Here is a 15,028-nt window from a genome sequence, read left to right on the forward strand (position 1 = left end):
TATTGCTGGTAAACTAATAATAGGCTGAATCCAAATGTCCACTCCCTGGACATGCAGACTGAGCCCTCGCAGACTTCAGTCGTACATTCTGTGACATGCTTATTGTCATCATGTAAAGTGAGTGAGGACGGAGACTGCCAGCTGCTGATGGACCGTACTTAGGCCGTTTCACTCGTTGCTGTGGAAACGCTCGAGCAACAACTACAGTCATGTACAAGGTGATTGCTGCTGTCATATTCTGTCTGCTCATCTGTGCAAGTAGATAACAAGATATAAATCCCCTATGGGCTACAGGCTTTTTCTGTGACTGCTCTAAATGTTGTTCATACATTTCTATACAACATATAGGCTGAGCACATTCAAATACAAACATGTTTGTGAATAAGGACCAGACTATAACTTTATAAATTGGGTAGTTCTTGCATTGGAGCACCTTTTATAGTTTTCTAGCCAACTTTCTTAGCCTATTAATTGCGTTTTCACTGCACAGCTTTTAGCCCGGAGGCAAGAGTGCAATAATAAAATGCATTTTGGTTAGGCTACCTTTGTAGCCTTTACTTACATTTATCTGTGTCATGATGTGGTTGAATCCTTTCTCTGGCCTATGCCATTAAAATAGGGTTGTAAAACAATAGCTGACCTTTTGAGTCCATTGATGCAATTATTTCAGATTTCCTTCATTTTCAGGCTGGTTTTGTGGATTTGGAGTTAAACGTTGTGCCTGGGGCACGTCGTGTATTAATGATACTCGTTACCTGGAGAGGTTGGAAAAAGATATACGTTTCTTCCCTGTTCCAAAAGACGACCCTGCTGTACAGGAACAGGAACCAGTGAAGGGAAGCAGGGAAACTTTGCTGATATTCAACAAGCTGTGTGTCATCTGCACACACTGCGATGCCACACAGCTGGTTCAATATCAGCAAAGCTTCCCTTTATATTCACTGGGTCTCATTCATGAAAAGTTAGTAAATCTGTGTGTAGATTTGCCTACTCTACTAAAAACCTACTTCAGATTCAGGAGCACTGCGGGAAACTCAGATTTGATCGTAAACACGTATGTATGATCATGAATGCCAATCCATCGTAAAGTGACAGCACGCTCCCGGTAATCAGCAATTAGCATAAATCCCTGCCCATGAATAGCCAATGACCACCATATAAGGAGGTGTAGGTCTATCCTGTCGACCTGTCAGTCATGGCGCAAACAAAGAAAGAGAGAGAAAGAAAAAATAATTTTTCCGAAGCGGAGATCGAAATAATTTTGGGTGAAGTGGACTTAAGAAAAAACATTTTATTTTCTTCAGTTAGTAGTGGTGTGACAGGGATAGGCAAAGTGAAGGCCTGGAGGGAGGTAACAGATGCTGTTAATGTTGTCTCCGTAGTACAAAGAACCATGTCAGAGGTGAAGCGTAAATGGTTTGATATGAAACTGGAGGCAAAGAAACGCATAAGCACACACACAAAAAATACAGCGGTCACCAAACAAACAGAAGATTGGTGGGGTTTTGAATGAAGTGGGAACGGGAAACCAGAGAAGTTTTGTGTGTAATGTATAAACTCTAAATCAGTGATGGCTGTCGGAATGTAGAGCTATTTAACATTTATTATAACAAATGATACGCATAACATATAGCCTACAGCAGTTTGTATGCATCGTCTTCAAATTATTTGATTATCTTAATAGCCTAAAGCTCTGTTTTATACAACATAAATTAAACATTTTTCAAATCAGATATATTCATTCAAATGATCAAAAAGCCACAAAAAAACAACAACAAAAAAACAAACGTGTTGTCTCAAATAATTATTTGAGCTGGCACGTGCTCCTTCGTGGCTCCACCACCTGCTGCTCCTTTTCCCCCGCTGAACCCAGTCACCGAGGCCGAAGAGGCTGTGATCTGGCTGTCCTTACGGATATTTTTATTATCACCATTCAACATGTAAGAACGTGTAATCTATTGAGTCGATTTACATAGATAATTCACAATCATGAACCTAATCTGGATCTTAAACCTGCTAATTGCCAACTGATTTAACTAAATGTGTTATATTTTTAATATTTTTGTCATGTTTAGATTACGTGTTTCAAAGGCATCTGTGTATTGTGTACATAACAGAGCGCAATACGAATTAAAATTGTAATTTCCAATAGTGACAAGCAATATTTATGTGCTTTACTAAATTTACACAAGCACTACGAGTGGTCAGGAGCAGGAGTAGATTTTGTTAGTAGCTACGAAAAGATCGGAGCTACTAAAATATTGATGAATGCGGACACACACGTAAATTTCCGTCTGCGAACAGTTTACACACAAATTCCTTCTGCTCACGTTTCATGAATGAGACCCATTGTCTTCTGTGGCGATCAGCAGTGATGTGGTGGTTCACTTTTACACTGTGATCTGTAGCCTATAGTTCGGTTTTAGCTTCTAACACTGTTTCAGTTTTCCAACAGTATGATAATATTTCATCAGGGAGTGCAGTTTGTTATAGTGTGGGCTCCATGCTTACTGCAACAGCTTGTTGGATCATCACAAAGGGGCGGGGTGTAGCGAGAGGTCAACTGCTTTAAAGTTGTTTTGTTTTTCATAGCGGCAAATGGAAAAACTACAATGTCTCGTTTGTATTGCAATGAGATATGGGCAATTAAAATTAGTGAGGTCTGGTGAAGTCTGCACCCCAAGTGGACTCTCAGGAAGTCTGCAGAAAGTCTGCTTGAGGGCCACTGTGGACTGGATGGATTGTGGCTTTGGACAGCCCTAAGCACTCCAAAATTTCCCAGGAACACGCCTGGAAAGTCCATGAGTCAAGTGTGGTTAACTTTGGACGTTTACTTCCAATAATATCGGAATCACAGACAGAATGCTGGAACTGGTTGAAGTATTCATCAGTTTACAACATTGGCCAGAAATGTTCATTATGTTCTGTACAACTTGCAGCACGTCTCTATTTGTTTGTGTTTGTCTGTTTTCACAGCACACATTTCTTTACGTGCTGTCAGAGCAGTGAAGATGTATTCTTCATTTGCCTGTGCTTTTCTTTAGACGTGAGTTTTCTTAAGAAGTTTATGGTACTCTACATGGTGAAAAAGCAGAGTTGACATGAGGTAAGAGCCTTGTTTCTGACTGAACCTACAAAGCTATAGAGGTCTGATGCGCCTGTGGTTCACATTGGGATGGAAATATATAAATTCAAGTGAGCAGACTGTTTTACTTCACTGCTATTTGACCACTGATAAAGGTCATACTGCTCTGAAAGTGTCAGGTTAGCTTTGCATCTGCAACTGCCTCTTGGTATAGAGCTAACCTGTGACTTCTATTAATATACACAGACTAGGAGATGTAGGTCACAGGGTTTTAGTGCTGTCTTGCAGATAGCCACCGTTGAGTCCGAGGCCTACCGTGAAAGTATAGGCCATCTGCTTCTCCCGGTCCACAGGTTTGATGAGCTTCAGGTAGCGGATTATCCCTGTTGGGGTCAGGCCGAAGATCGTGGTGTAGTCATCCAGGGTAATCTTCACCATGGGGTCTTTGGTCTTCCAACAGAAAGATATACAAAAAGAAATATGTTACCATGGTGACATGAGTGTTTCATCATTTTTTTTTTTTTTTTCCAAGGCCGCAGCTGTGGGGCTGAGAAAACCTATCAAACAGTACATTTTGATCTGCCAAAGAGTTGAAAAAGTAATCCACTGGCAGGTCTCTCATCTGTCTTCAGAAAACAGTGGTGAAGGAGCTGAGGACAGGACCAGAGACCAATGTATTTTTAACATGAAGTTATCAATAAGGGACGGAAGAGAGGAAATTACTTCTGCTAAAACAATGTCCACCCATTACAGCCTCTGTTCCTTTTTAGGGAGAAAATATTGACCGCATTAAGCAGTCCTTTAAGGAATGGATTTTACAGCTATCGTTCAGGGTGTCCAGACGCTAACTAAGCTTGAAAACCTTTTTTTTTTTTTTTTTTTTTTAAAGAAGAGCTATTTACCAAAGACGTGTCATCACTGCTGTGGCTAGACTGTGTTAACAAATAAACCTGGAGTCCATTGTGGTCCAATGCTGCGAGTCGGCTTCGATTCACGTCCATCAATGAGTCCTCTTGAGAGAGTTTGGTAAACACAAGGACTGGGTGGCTTATTGATTTTGTTATCTCTGTTTCCACTCTGCTTTGATTTGTTAATCTTCTCCAAAGACTGAGTATAGGGAGATTTTGAAAGACAAACTAAAGGTAGTAGTCATTAGTTTTGGCTGTGTGTTTTCATCCATTCATATATAAATCCATCAGTGCAGTTCGTGTATAATGGAATTTAAAGCGTTCGCCACACAAACATGCACACACAGAACCACACAGTTTGCTAAATGTGTCAAACAAATATCTCAAAACACTGCCTTCATCCAACTGCAAACACAATGCAATCAATTCATAAAATATAAATGCTTTTGAAGAGCAAAGTTTGGTATATTCAAAGAGAATAATTGCATAAGTTTTGACTGACTGCAGAAAGCACAGCAAAAAACACATCCATCTGCATATAAAGAAGAAAAACACAGCACAGCAAAACACTCCAAACACACACTCCCAGCAGGATACGAAAGTAAGTCAGCGAGATTAATCTACACACACCTGTCATTACTGGAGACCTGCGCAGTATTTAATTCAGCGTTTATGAAATTTTGAAATAACAGAAAACATGTAATTTCTGCTGTTGCAAACACATTGGTAAGCTCGCAAATTGCTGTTTAGGATGTCTCCAGCAGTGATGAGTGCTCTCAGTTTGTTTTCTCTTTCTGCTATGTGATGCATGAATTAACAGTAGGGATGTCCCGAGTCAATCTGCAGAGCAGGAATCAAGCTGATCAAGGGTTTTATTTAATGGATCAGTATTGGCAATGTAAAGCCTATCCACTTCTGATCCTTTGTTTATTGGAACTTATTGCACTCCAGGTACTGCAGCTGTCAGAGCCGCCCCGTTTCAATGTGTGCAAAACACTGGAACCGCTTTCTAATGTGCAGCATGGCCGACAAATAAACTGCCGACGTCAGTTTCAATTAATAATATCCACAGTGACATTGTGCCACAGCGAGCAAAGTGAGTACTTTACACCAAGCGAACAAAACAAAACAAACGCGTTTAACCTTCAGCGTTTTGTTTTAAGTGGAGATGAAGAGAAGTTCCTGTCAAAACTTTCCCTGCCTCTCACCGACATTCCTCTCTGCAAAGATGCTACACAAAAAACACTCCAGGACGCTATACGTTAAATATTGTACGAACCCAATTAAGGCTGTGATGCAGGTTTAATGCAGAGCTGTTAAGCAGTCAAATCCCTTAATTGAATTGGCTTTACTGATATAACTGGAGGCCTACTCCAAGCTATTAAGTGTGCACAGTGCAGCTGTATTATGCAGGAAAACATAAATATTGGATTAATCGCTGTATCAAAAGATACGCAATATTAAAAAGACTCACACTGGAGATTAGGAGTAAAAAACTTGATCGGGACATCCCCATTACACTGTGTGTGTGTGTGTGTGTGTGTGTGTGTGTACGTGTGTACGTGTGTGTGCCATTGCATCTAAAGCAACCCCTTTACCTACAGGTGTATCACCAGGAGCCAGCTTCAAGGGAAAGAATACAGGAAAATGACTCATGAATGTGTTTTGTGAGTACACAACACAAACACATGAACAAACATGGACCTTTAATCAATATTTAATGATCGCTCTGTGTGTTTGTATGCACACATGCACGGGTGGCGTGAGTAAAGTGTATGCAACAGTGAGCACAGCCTGATAAAGGCCACTTTCTTTCTACCTCCTCAATGTCATTATCCAGAGCGACGATTCCCAGGGGTGCAGTAAGGTTAGCGCTGGCTGAGATAGTTGTACCCACGGGGGAGGACTCGCTCACATAGCCCTGATAGGTAGCAAACTGGAAATACGGCGCCTGGTTGTTCTCATCCAGGATTTCGATAATGAGGTCAGCATAGGCCGGGAGGGGGTGACCGTTGTCCTGTTCGGCCTGAAATAAAAAGACAAGTAACGAGAGAGAAAGACGGAGAGAAAGTCATAGTTAGTGTGTCAAATATCAACAAGGCTGTAAGAAAAGTCTACAAATAAAAATCTGATAACCAGCCGCCTGGAAATTTATTAAGAAGTTCTAATAATGAAAGTTACACACTCAAGAGTTAGGCCGTCCCAACTCTTGTGCCGGCAGGGGGACAGAAAGGCTTAATTTCTCTGAGTGTCATTTCAATTACAAAAAGCTACATTGACTAAATTTAATCAGGGGTCCACTTAGGATTAGGCCTTAGTAATTACCAGAGCACTTAACGCAAATACCATCATTTGTCGGGGAGAGGCAGTAATTAGTGGCTCTTGCTACTCTGTCGAATGGGTGACCAATGATAGAAGGAGGCTCAATGGAAATATTACTCGAGAAGACAGTGCCAGAATTAACCGATTAACTAGCAAACGAGGGTACTCGTACTTGTTTCCAGTGTGGTCTGCGTCTGTGTGCAAATTCAACTGAGCTGAACCCTCTGTGTTTCTGCGAGGTGTCTCTCTGTTTTGCCAGGAAGCTCGAATGAACCGTCAAACAGTCTGATGTGACAAAATCCAAGTTGACAACCTCTTCATCTCTTTGACATGTTTATATCTTTCTCCAAAAACTGACATGCAGCGTCTCGCCATGGAACGCGACTCAATTTAAATGTCACATTGCAAGTCGGGATAAATAGTGAGGTTCAGATTGCTGAATCAGGTAACAGTCCCAAACAAATCCCACCACATGAAGTCAATATACTTCCTTAATCTATAAACTACTGCAAAAACACTAGAAGATGCAGTGTAATTGGACATAATAAATGTTACAACACAGCTTACACATGAATTCCCAGGGCTGTACACTCTCACAAAAATGCATGAGTGAAATGTTGACTCACCTGCATCCAAAACCAGTTTGTATTTGTGTCACGTACAGTGGGAACACGCACCACACTGTATCGCACAATCACCAGAATGTAAACATCCCTTCCCCTTCATTTCCCGGCACAGTTGGCGGGTGACACGACTGCTAAAGGAGCTCAGTGCACTACCACAAACCAAAATGTGTGTGTTGTCCCAGCTACTCAAACTGTACAAAAACCTATAGAAGCTGTACTTTACCCTAAGTTGTGCCTGACACCAGCCCAGTAAGACAAAACTAAACGAATGTGGTCTCGTCAGGCTGTCACAGCTATCCCAGGCACATATGTCACTATTGGCTCCCACACTTGGATGCTTCAGAAACATTAAGGCTTTAAAAATACAGATGGAGAGGGGGAGTGAGGCGACATCAGTTTAAGCCATGACCTGGAACTAATTCTGCACATTAGCTTGATTTCACTGGGCTTGTGTTTCAGAGCGCCGATTGTGACAGAGGAATAAAGTTCTACTGCTAAATGGTAAAGTGCAGCGGCCAAAAAAAAAACCTCTCAGTTTTGTGTTTATTGGCTTGTGTGTATTCCCTATCACTGCAGACCCCTTCTATACAATTTTGAAGTTTTGGCACATCAAGTTGCGTTTCACTCCAGTTCATGTTTTTATTGGTATCGCAATGTTATGCCAGACTATCTCTCCCAAACATCTCCTACCTTTTTCCCTTATCTGAGCGATAATAAAGAACACCCACACGGCGCTGACCCAAAGATCCAATCTGCTCGCACAAACACCCGAGGGAAAAGTGCTGTCATTGACAGACAAAGTGTGTGTCTGGATGTTCTCTCCTTTTTTTCCCCTCAACGTCCACACACACACATTTTTGTCTGAGATAGAAAAGACGGGGTGTAGGATTACAGTGTTCCCTGGTGATTTCGCTCTTTAGCGGTGTCCCTATTTCAGGGAGCCAGTGCTAAATGACCTGCGCTCCACTGCTACAACACACATGCCTGCAGGAGATTCACTACTGGCAAAAGTCAAGTCTTTATCAGTCTTGATTCCCCTGTCCTGACTCCATCATCTTTAAAGTGTCATACTGCATCTATTTGCTTTCTTTTTTCTCTTTAACCAGACTCTTTCTATCCATCTCCACCTGCCTTTGTCACTTGTCTTCATTCCACTCCAGTCATCCTGGTGGATATGGCTCTATCAACATCAATCATGACTTCTGAAGAACAATAGATGTGTTTTTCTAAAATTTTCTCAAGATGCTGCAGCTCACTCCGCCACAGGCTTTTTTCCCCTCTCCTAAAGCATTAGCTATGTACACCACATACTGTGCTGCATCAGAGCACTCTCAAGATACCCAAGTCTAATTCTCACTTCCCTGCCCCTTGGAGTCCTTGAGCAATAGTTCCTCCCCCTCTCTATGAGTCAGGTAGATAAGGCTCCTACAGTACCATCCTTCACACTTCCCTCTATCTTGGTGTTTTCCTGCTCCCCCTTTGAACTGTCTCCCTTCCCCTGGCTATGCACAATCCTCCTGAAGACATGCAAAATGCCTCTCACATGATCAATCTCGCCTCGCCTTCTCCCTCTTGTGGAAATCAGCTCTTCCTCTCATCTCTTTGCTCCCCAGCTATCCCGGTAAACAGCAGGTTACACAGCGCTTAGAGGTGTCTAGAGGTTAGTGATGGGTGGATGGAAAGTTCATCTGCACTTGTGCTCTGCAGCAGCAGCACCGAGGCAATCCCTGACTCTGCTCGAAATTAGGATTCATGAGAGCGCAGCAACCTGTCCTCCTGCTAAGTCCATAAATCATAACATCTTTTTCACCCTCATCTCCAAAGCAGTTAAAGATAAGGTTAATGGCCTTCAGGACTGAGGTTATCTAGGTGGAGTGGGTATGGGTGCATGCTTAAGTTATCGAGATATGAGTTAAACTTGATGTGACACAAGCACATTAAAGATATAGAAGTACAGAATTGTTTCATAAAACTTTGTTGACCTAAAGTGGAGACAGCAGCATAATCAATATTTTACCTTGGGCTGTACCCTGATAAGACTGCACGTTCCATCTGGTTCAGTCAACACATATTTCTTTCATATTTTGGGCAATGGGTGTCCATGACTTAAAACCGAGTTTCATTTCACGATTTCTGTCCGAGCATGAACGGTATGCATAATAAATGAACCACAACAAATCTCAAGTAGATTTGCATTCAACAGTGTTTCTGTGGCGGGTTTAGTTATAATCAAAGTCACGCAGTAAGCCTTGCCATCAGTAAAAGTGACTGTAACTTTTTACACAGTAAAACTGATTCTGAGCTGTATTATTTACCTTGATGATGAGTGTGAACCTTTGATACAAGTCCCTGCTGATTGGCTGCAGAACACGCAGCTCTGCAGTGGTTCTGTTCAAGGTGAAATACTCCGGATATGTCGCTGGATGACCTGCAATAATGAAGAAGAACACTGACAGGTTTGGACTCGGATCACCTCACGAAAACATCAGAAACACCAGGACGAACATTCAGAAGTCGAGTCATGACAAGCCGACGACACCAAATACATTAAATGTGTACAATCAATCAAGATACATGATGGACCTACCGACCAGGATGTAGTAAAGAATATTAGGTCTGTCTGATGGGGGCTGTATGTTTCTGTCCATGTCCACAGCCCGGATCGCAGGGGTCACATTCAGTGGGTTCAGTTTGCTCTGCAACAAGGGGAGGGAGGAAGGGAGGGAGGGGGAGTCAAGTCAACAACACAGCGACACAATCAAATGCAAATCTGTTCATTTTCTGTTGACTGTGTAGTTGTATCCTATAGTCGCACAGATATTGTCTCCTAAAATAACATTGAGTGCATCATTATGCAAAGACAGGAATTTCGGTGTCTTATGAAGTGGAAAATTCCACTTAGAAAGGATATCATCAGCTCTGCAAAACATATTGTGTGTGCAGTATATCAGTATGGCTGCTGTATAATTTTATGCATTGTGTTGTATCTCACTTTAAATTGTGCTCCCCCAGATAAAAACAGCTCTATAGAGAAGGTGCCCTGAACTCTTTTCCTGCCTCATTAAACTGTTTTATGCTTTTGAAGGGGATGGGAGAGCGATTGGGCATTCTTAAAGACTGAATATTAGGACTTGAAAAAAGAAAAGACAATAATACAAATAATTACAGCCTTGCAGTTGTATGCCTCCACCAATCAGTCAAGTTGCAGTTTACATCCATGCCTGTCCAGACAATGATCAATGGACAATTGTCCAGACAATCCAGACAGCTACAATATCGAAAACTGGATACTTTGCAGACATCTCCAATCCGGCAGCACAGACGATCTATACAGTTATCACAGTTTCAAGTTTGTCACCCAAGATAGTGTCATTACTTTCCGTATCTTACCAAATGTCTCCCCTTCTGTTCCTGAGTTCTGAGGTTGAGAAGTGGCCAGAAAAGTGTTTAAGCAGAACATTATGGCATCACAGTGAAGCTGACCCTGAAACTTTTGGATATAAAATGTCATCATTTCATTATTTTATCCTGTTAGACATTTGTGAGCAATTTTGTCACATTATTAATTCTTTAATGGCCAAAAAAACTTGTTTTGTGAGGTCACAGTGGCCTTGATCTCTGAACACCACCCTAATCACTAAACTGCTGGGTCCAAGTGAATGTTTGTACCAAATTTGAAGAAATTCCCTCAAGGTGTTCCTGAGATGTCACGTTCCCGAGAATGAGACTGGCGCAGGGTCACAGTGACATTGGCCTTTGAGCTCCACAATCTAATCCATGGGTCTTTAACAGAGAGTTATCAGAGTTGCTGCAGGGTAGGACGCTAAATTATTGTTTGATAAATAAAAATGTTCCCCCAAAATTAAAATAAGTCTGAAAATACACATTAACATGAATCCAATATTTGAGCAAAGATAATGATTCATGAAAACATTTAATTCACAGTACAAAACATTAATGATAGACTAACTGTTACCCTTGGATCCTTTTGCAATCAAGTGGCCTAGCTAATGTTTAATCACTGTGCTGCACATATCCGTAACAGTGAGGCCAGCTCTAACAGTTATTTAATATTGAAAGACTGACCCACTGACTATATCAAAATTATTATTACAAGCATACAGACATTGTTGTGAGCCACAAGGGATCATTTTGTAACTTATCAAGCAAGAGACTAAGGCCCAATCCCAGTACCCCCCCTTGTCCACTACCCCTTAGCCCTTGGCCCTACCCCTAGCCATTGCCCATAACCCCTTGGCCCTCGAAATTAAGCAGTGAGGGGTAGGGGTTGAAATCTTTCCCTAGGAATTGGAACACCACTCACTATGTCACCGCGTAGATTACATCCATGCATATATAACTATTTTAAACAGGAAGCTGCGAGCCATCTACATTTCCAACCTGCATCTACAATGGAGTCTCCAGTTGAGTTCATCCTACCGCCCGCGTTTGCATTATTCATCATGCTTTGTTTGATGAACAACAAATGACAGGGGACTTCTGCTAGCTAGATAGCTAGCTAACCAGCTAACATTACAAGGCAGCATTGTTATACTAGCTGGCGTGTTATCGTAATGTGAAAAATCCGACAATTTTGCAGAACAGGACAGATGACAGATGCCAGATAGTGCGAGCTAGCTAGCTAGCTTACAAGCAACCTGACAACAGTAATGTTAGCTATGTATGAACTTTTTCCCCCGTCTCTTGCTCGGTGGTAGCCATGGCAACGTCTACCCCTCCCTGGCAGGGCAGCATTTGAAAACCCTCGCTCCGAAGGGCTAGTTTCATACCCACTACCCCTCGTTATGCCCCCTACCCCTACACACAAAAAGGACACCCCTACCCCTCGCGGGAATGCGCAAATGTAGGGGTAGGTCCAAGAGGGGGTATTGGGACTAGCCCCTACTTCCTTGTCCAGGTCAGAAACCACTAGCAAAAGTGCAGAGGGGAAGGCTAAAGCACCTAGTCATGCCATAACCGCTGCTGACTTAGCAGATACAAGCAAATACCAAAAATATTCTGACAATTTTCTCAAGTGCAACTCAGAATATATGTAGTAAGGGGTCACTGCTTCGTCTCTTCTTCAGCTAAAGGGTCCTTGGCCTAAAAGACCTTGAAGCCCCCAATCTAATCAGTTCATCCCTGACTCCAAATTTCATGGAAATTCTTTCCAGGCGTTGTTGAGATACCGCCTTCAAGAGAATGGGACGGACATACAAACAGATGGACAACATAAAAACATAATGCCCCAGGCCACAGCTGTCATTGGCACGGAGACGTAAAAATAATTGCTCTGCTATCTAATTAAAGAACCACATTCCTGATGTAGGCCAGTGCCTTCGCAGTCATAATCCATAGCAAACTGGACAATTATTAGGATATTTAATTAATGAGCCAGTGCTATTAGATCTATTTCTCATCAGCCTGTTTCTAAATATGCCTAATAGAGCTGCACATCAAGGCTAATCTGTTTGTGGTGCTGTAGGCTACTTTTCCTGCTCATGCATACTCAGACAACATCAGCACTAATTACCCGGCTCTACCTCGACACTTTCGCAACAACATATGGCTAAGTGGGAATATGTTTAGCACATCACATTTAAGAATACCTCTCCTCATGCACAATGCCTCCATATGGCTGATACAGTATCTGTGACTATGCTGAGAGGCCTGTGCTAAACTTCCTTAGCGTAGACAGGCACATGGCTAACAGCTCTCTGGCAGGAAGAATCCCTCCCTGAGGGGGTATATTTATATCCCTCAGCTCTGAAGTAATCCTTACACCCCTCCCTAACCAGCCCTCTCGCTTTTACAATGTCTGGAGGTGCGCTAAATCAAATCCCCCTAGCTCTGCACAATGATGATTAGCTATAATACCCTCCTCCAGCAGTCATTATCCGGGGGACTCCAGAGCCTACATTATATCCCCCCAGGGCAAAAAATAAATACAGATCAACTTAATAATGCCTGTCTAGCCATTGTGATTAATTACAATACACTCATCAATTATGAGAAGACAAATCTCCCCGTGGACAGACATGTTAGCATAATGGTTACACTGCAGAATGGAGAAAAATCAAAGACCAGCAAAAAACTGACTGAAAATTGCAAAGCTGATGTAGGCCATTCCTTAAAAACTGTTATGAAATTAAATTGCACACTGCTTAAGGAGAGTAAAAGAACGAACATAGGAGGTAAATGTAATGAAACAGACTCAATACACACTGACAATATTCCTAAATGTGTAAGAAACAACCTATTGAGAGAGATGTCACTGTAGAGTGAAGGAGAACGTGCCATCACTGTAACATCAGACCTCACTGGTATGAAGCTTTGGCATGATGAAACCATGCAATGTTCAGAAGGGAAAAAGCAATAAGACAGGGAGAAAGGCCAACATTTTCTCACACCAATGAAAAAAGCTTTGGTGTGTGCAGCCGGTGCTCCCAGGTCCTGCATACTTAGCAGTCTGCAAACCTTTTATCATAAATTATACATTACATGGGCAAACTCTGAATTGAAAGTCTGGACAAACAACTGTGACTCACTATGGCAGCTTCCCCTTAACCACAGCTACAGACACACACGCACACACACGATAAGTTATACTGCATACATTTTTTTTAATACTCCCTCTCTCCCTCCAGGCATCAATCTACAACATTTGATTTTCTCAACCAATCTATGGAGCTCCCATTGTGACATTATTGCAGGCTTTTGTGTTATTTAATCTCTCTTTCAGTTCAGTTCAATTCACTTCAACTCTCCTGTTCAAAATATGTCAAGCCAGTACACTTAACCCACACTCAATGCAGCCTTTTCCCATAACTGCTTCAGCAGCATTCTCAGATATGTGTATACAATAATTTCATCACGCTTCACTTGGTGGTGCCAGTGAAACTATAAATTGGGCTGCCAAGCTACAATTAACAAAAACAATAAAATAACTTGGCACTTATTTGTAGAGCATTTCCATATATTAAAAAACTAAAATGCTTTGACATAAAAGTAATTTTTTACATTAATAACATACTGCCTAAAACAGAGAAAAAAATATACTGGCAGGTTGACAAAATAAAAGACTTTTTGTTGATCGAGAGCGAAAACACAGACAAGAATATTCACACCTTTGGGCAATTTGGAGTTTCCAATTCACACCTCTACAGTGCCTTTGGACTGTTGGAGGGAACTGGAGCAGTCAGGAGACTCATGTGATGATGCGGAAAACATACAAGCTTCACACACAAAGGAGCCGGGCTAAGATTCAAACGTTCCTACTCTAAGGACAACATGATGCCAACCTCAATTCAGTCAAGTCCAGTAAATCCAATCAAATCCAATCCAGACTACTCCAGTCCAATCCAATTCAATTCAGTTCAACACAGTCCACTCTCGTCTAGTCTAGACTGCTGATGAGGACTGTGTTACACTGTTGTAACCCCCAGAACAAGCAAGTAAGAGCTGAGATTGTTTTGTCAGCCTCTGTTTCCAAGATCAAAAATAAACAGGCTCAACTTTTATGAGGAGTCCTAGACCAGGGCTGCCTCCTAATAGTTGACCAAATGGTACCAGAAAGGAGCTGCGCCTTGTCAAAATGAATTAAATGAATTTAATTGGAAAGGACAGACACAGGAGGTATTTACTCAGCAGTCAGACAGGAGTCACATTAATTTCCAGGGCTGGTACCTGCGGTTATTCCACAGGCTAGTTAATAACATGTCGGGCAGGAAATCCAAAGTGTGGGATCATTTTGAGAAGGTGAAGGACGAACCCAAGGTGATATGTAAACTCATCTTCATTGGTCGACTACAAACATGACGTATCATCTGAAACATGTCAGTAGCTACATGCCCATTAGCCACTTAGCACAATCATTACTGCTTTGCCCACAGCGTCAAAAACAGGTGGCTCGCTCAGTGTGTGACGTGCACTTGTAGATAAAATATAGGCCTATATTAATGAAGGTTCATTAGTACGGTTTTGTATTTCTCTGTAATGTAGCACAGTGTTAACAATGTTACTGATACTATTCTTTCTCACACCTTCAACTCAAACCATTGTGTTGCCCCGCCCAAAATATATAAACT

General features: G+C 41.8%; 1 protein-coding gene across 1 annotated transcript in view; it reads right to left on the reverse strand.

The window, feature by feature from the left end:
* Positions 1–15,028, reverse strand: part of LOC125903130 (protocadherin-15-like) — a 324,152-nt gene that overhangs the window by 139,546 nt on the left and 169,578 nt on the right. Inside the window, exons 10-13 of the mRNA XM_049599840.1 lie at positions 9,529–9,637; positions 9,257–9,369; positions 5,813–6,019; positions 3,401–3,535 (exon numbers count right to left, since the gene is read on the reverse strand). Of these exons, the coding sequence (XP_049455797.1) occupies positions 3,401–3,535; positions 5,813–6,019; positions 9,257–9,369; positions 9,529–9,637 (564 nt within the window). The remainder of the gene's footprint in view (positions 1–3,400; positions 3,536–5,812; positions 6,020–9,256; positions 9,370–9,528; positions 9,638–15,028) is intronic.

Source organism: Epinephelus fuscoguttatus, linkage group LG16 (genome assembly GCF_011397635.1).
Source record: "Epinephelus fuscoguttatus linkage group LG16, E.fuscoguttatus.final_Chr_v1".
Lineage (NCBI taxonomy): Eukaryota > Metazoa > Chordata > Actinopteri > Perciformes > Serranidae > Epinephelus > Epinephelus fuscoguttatus.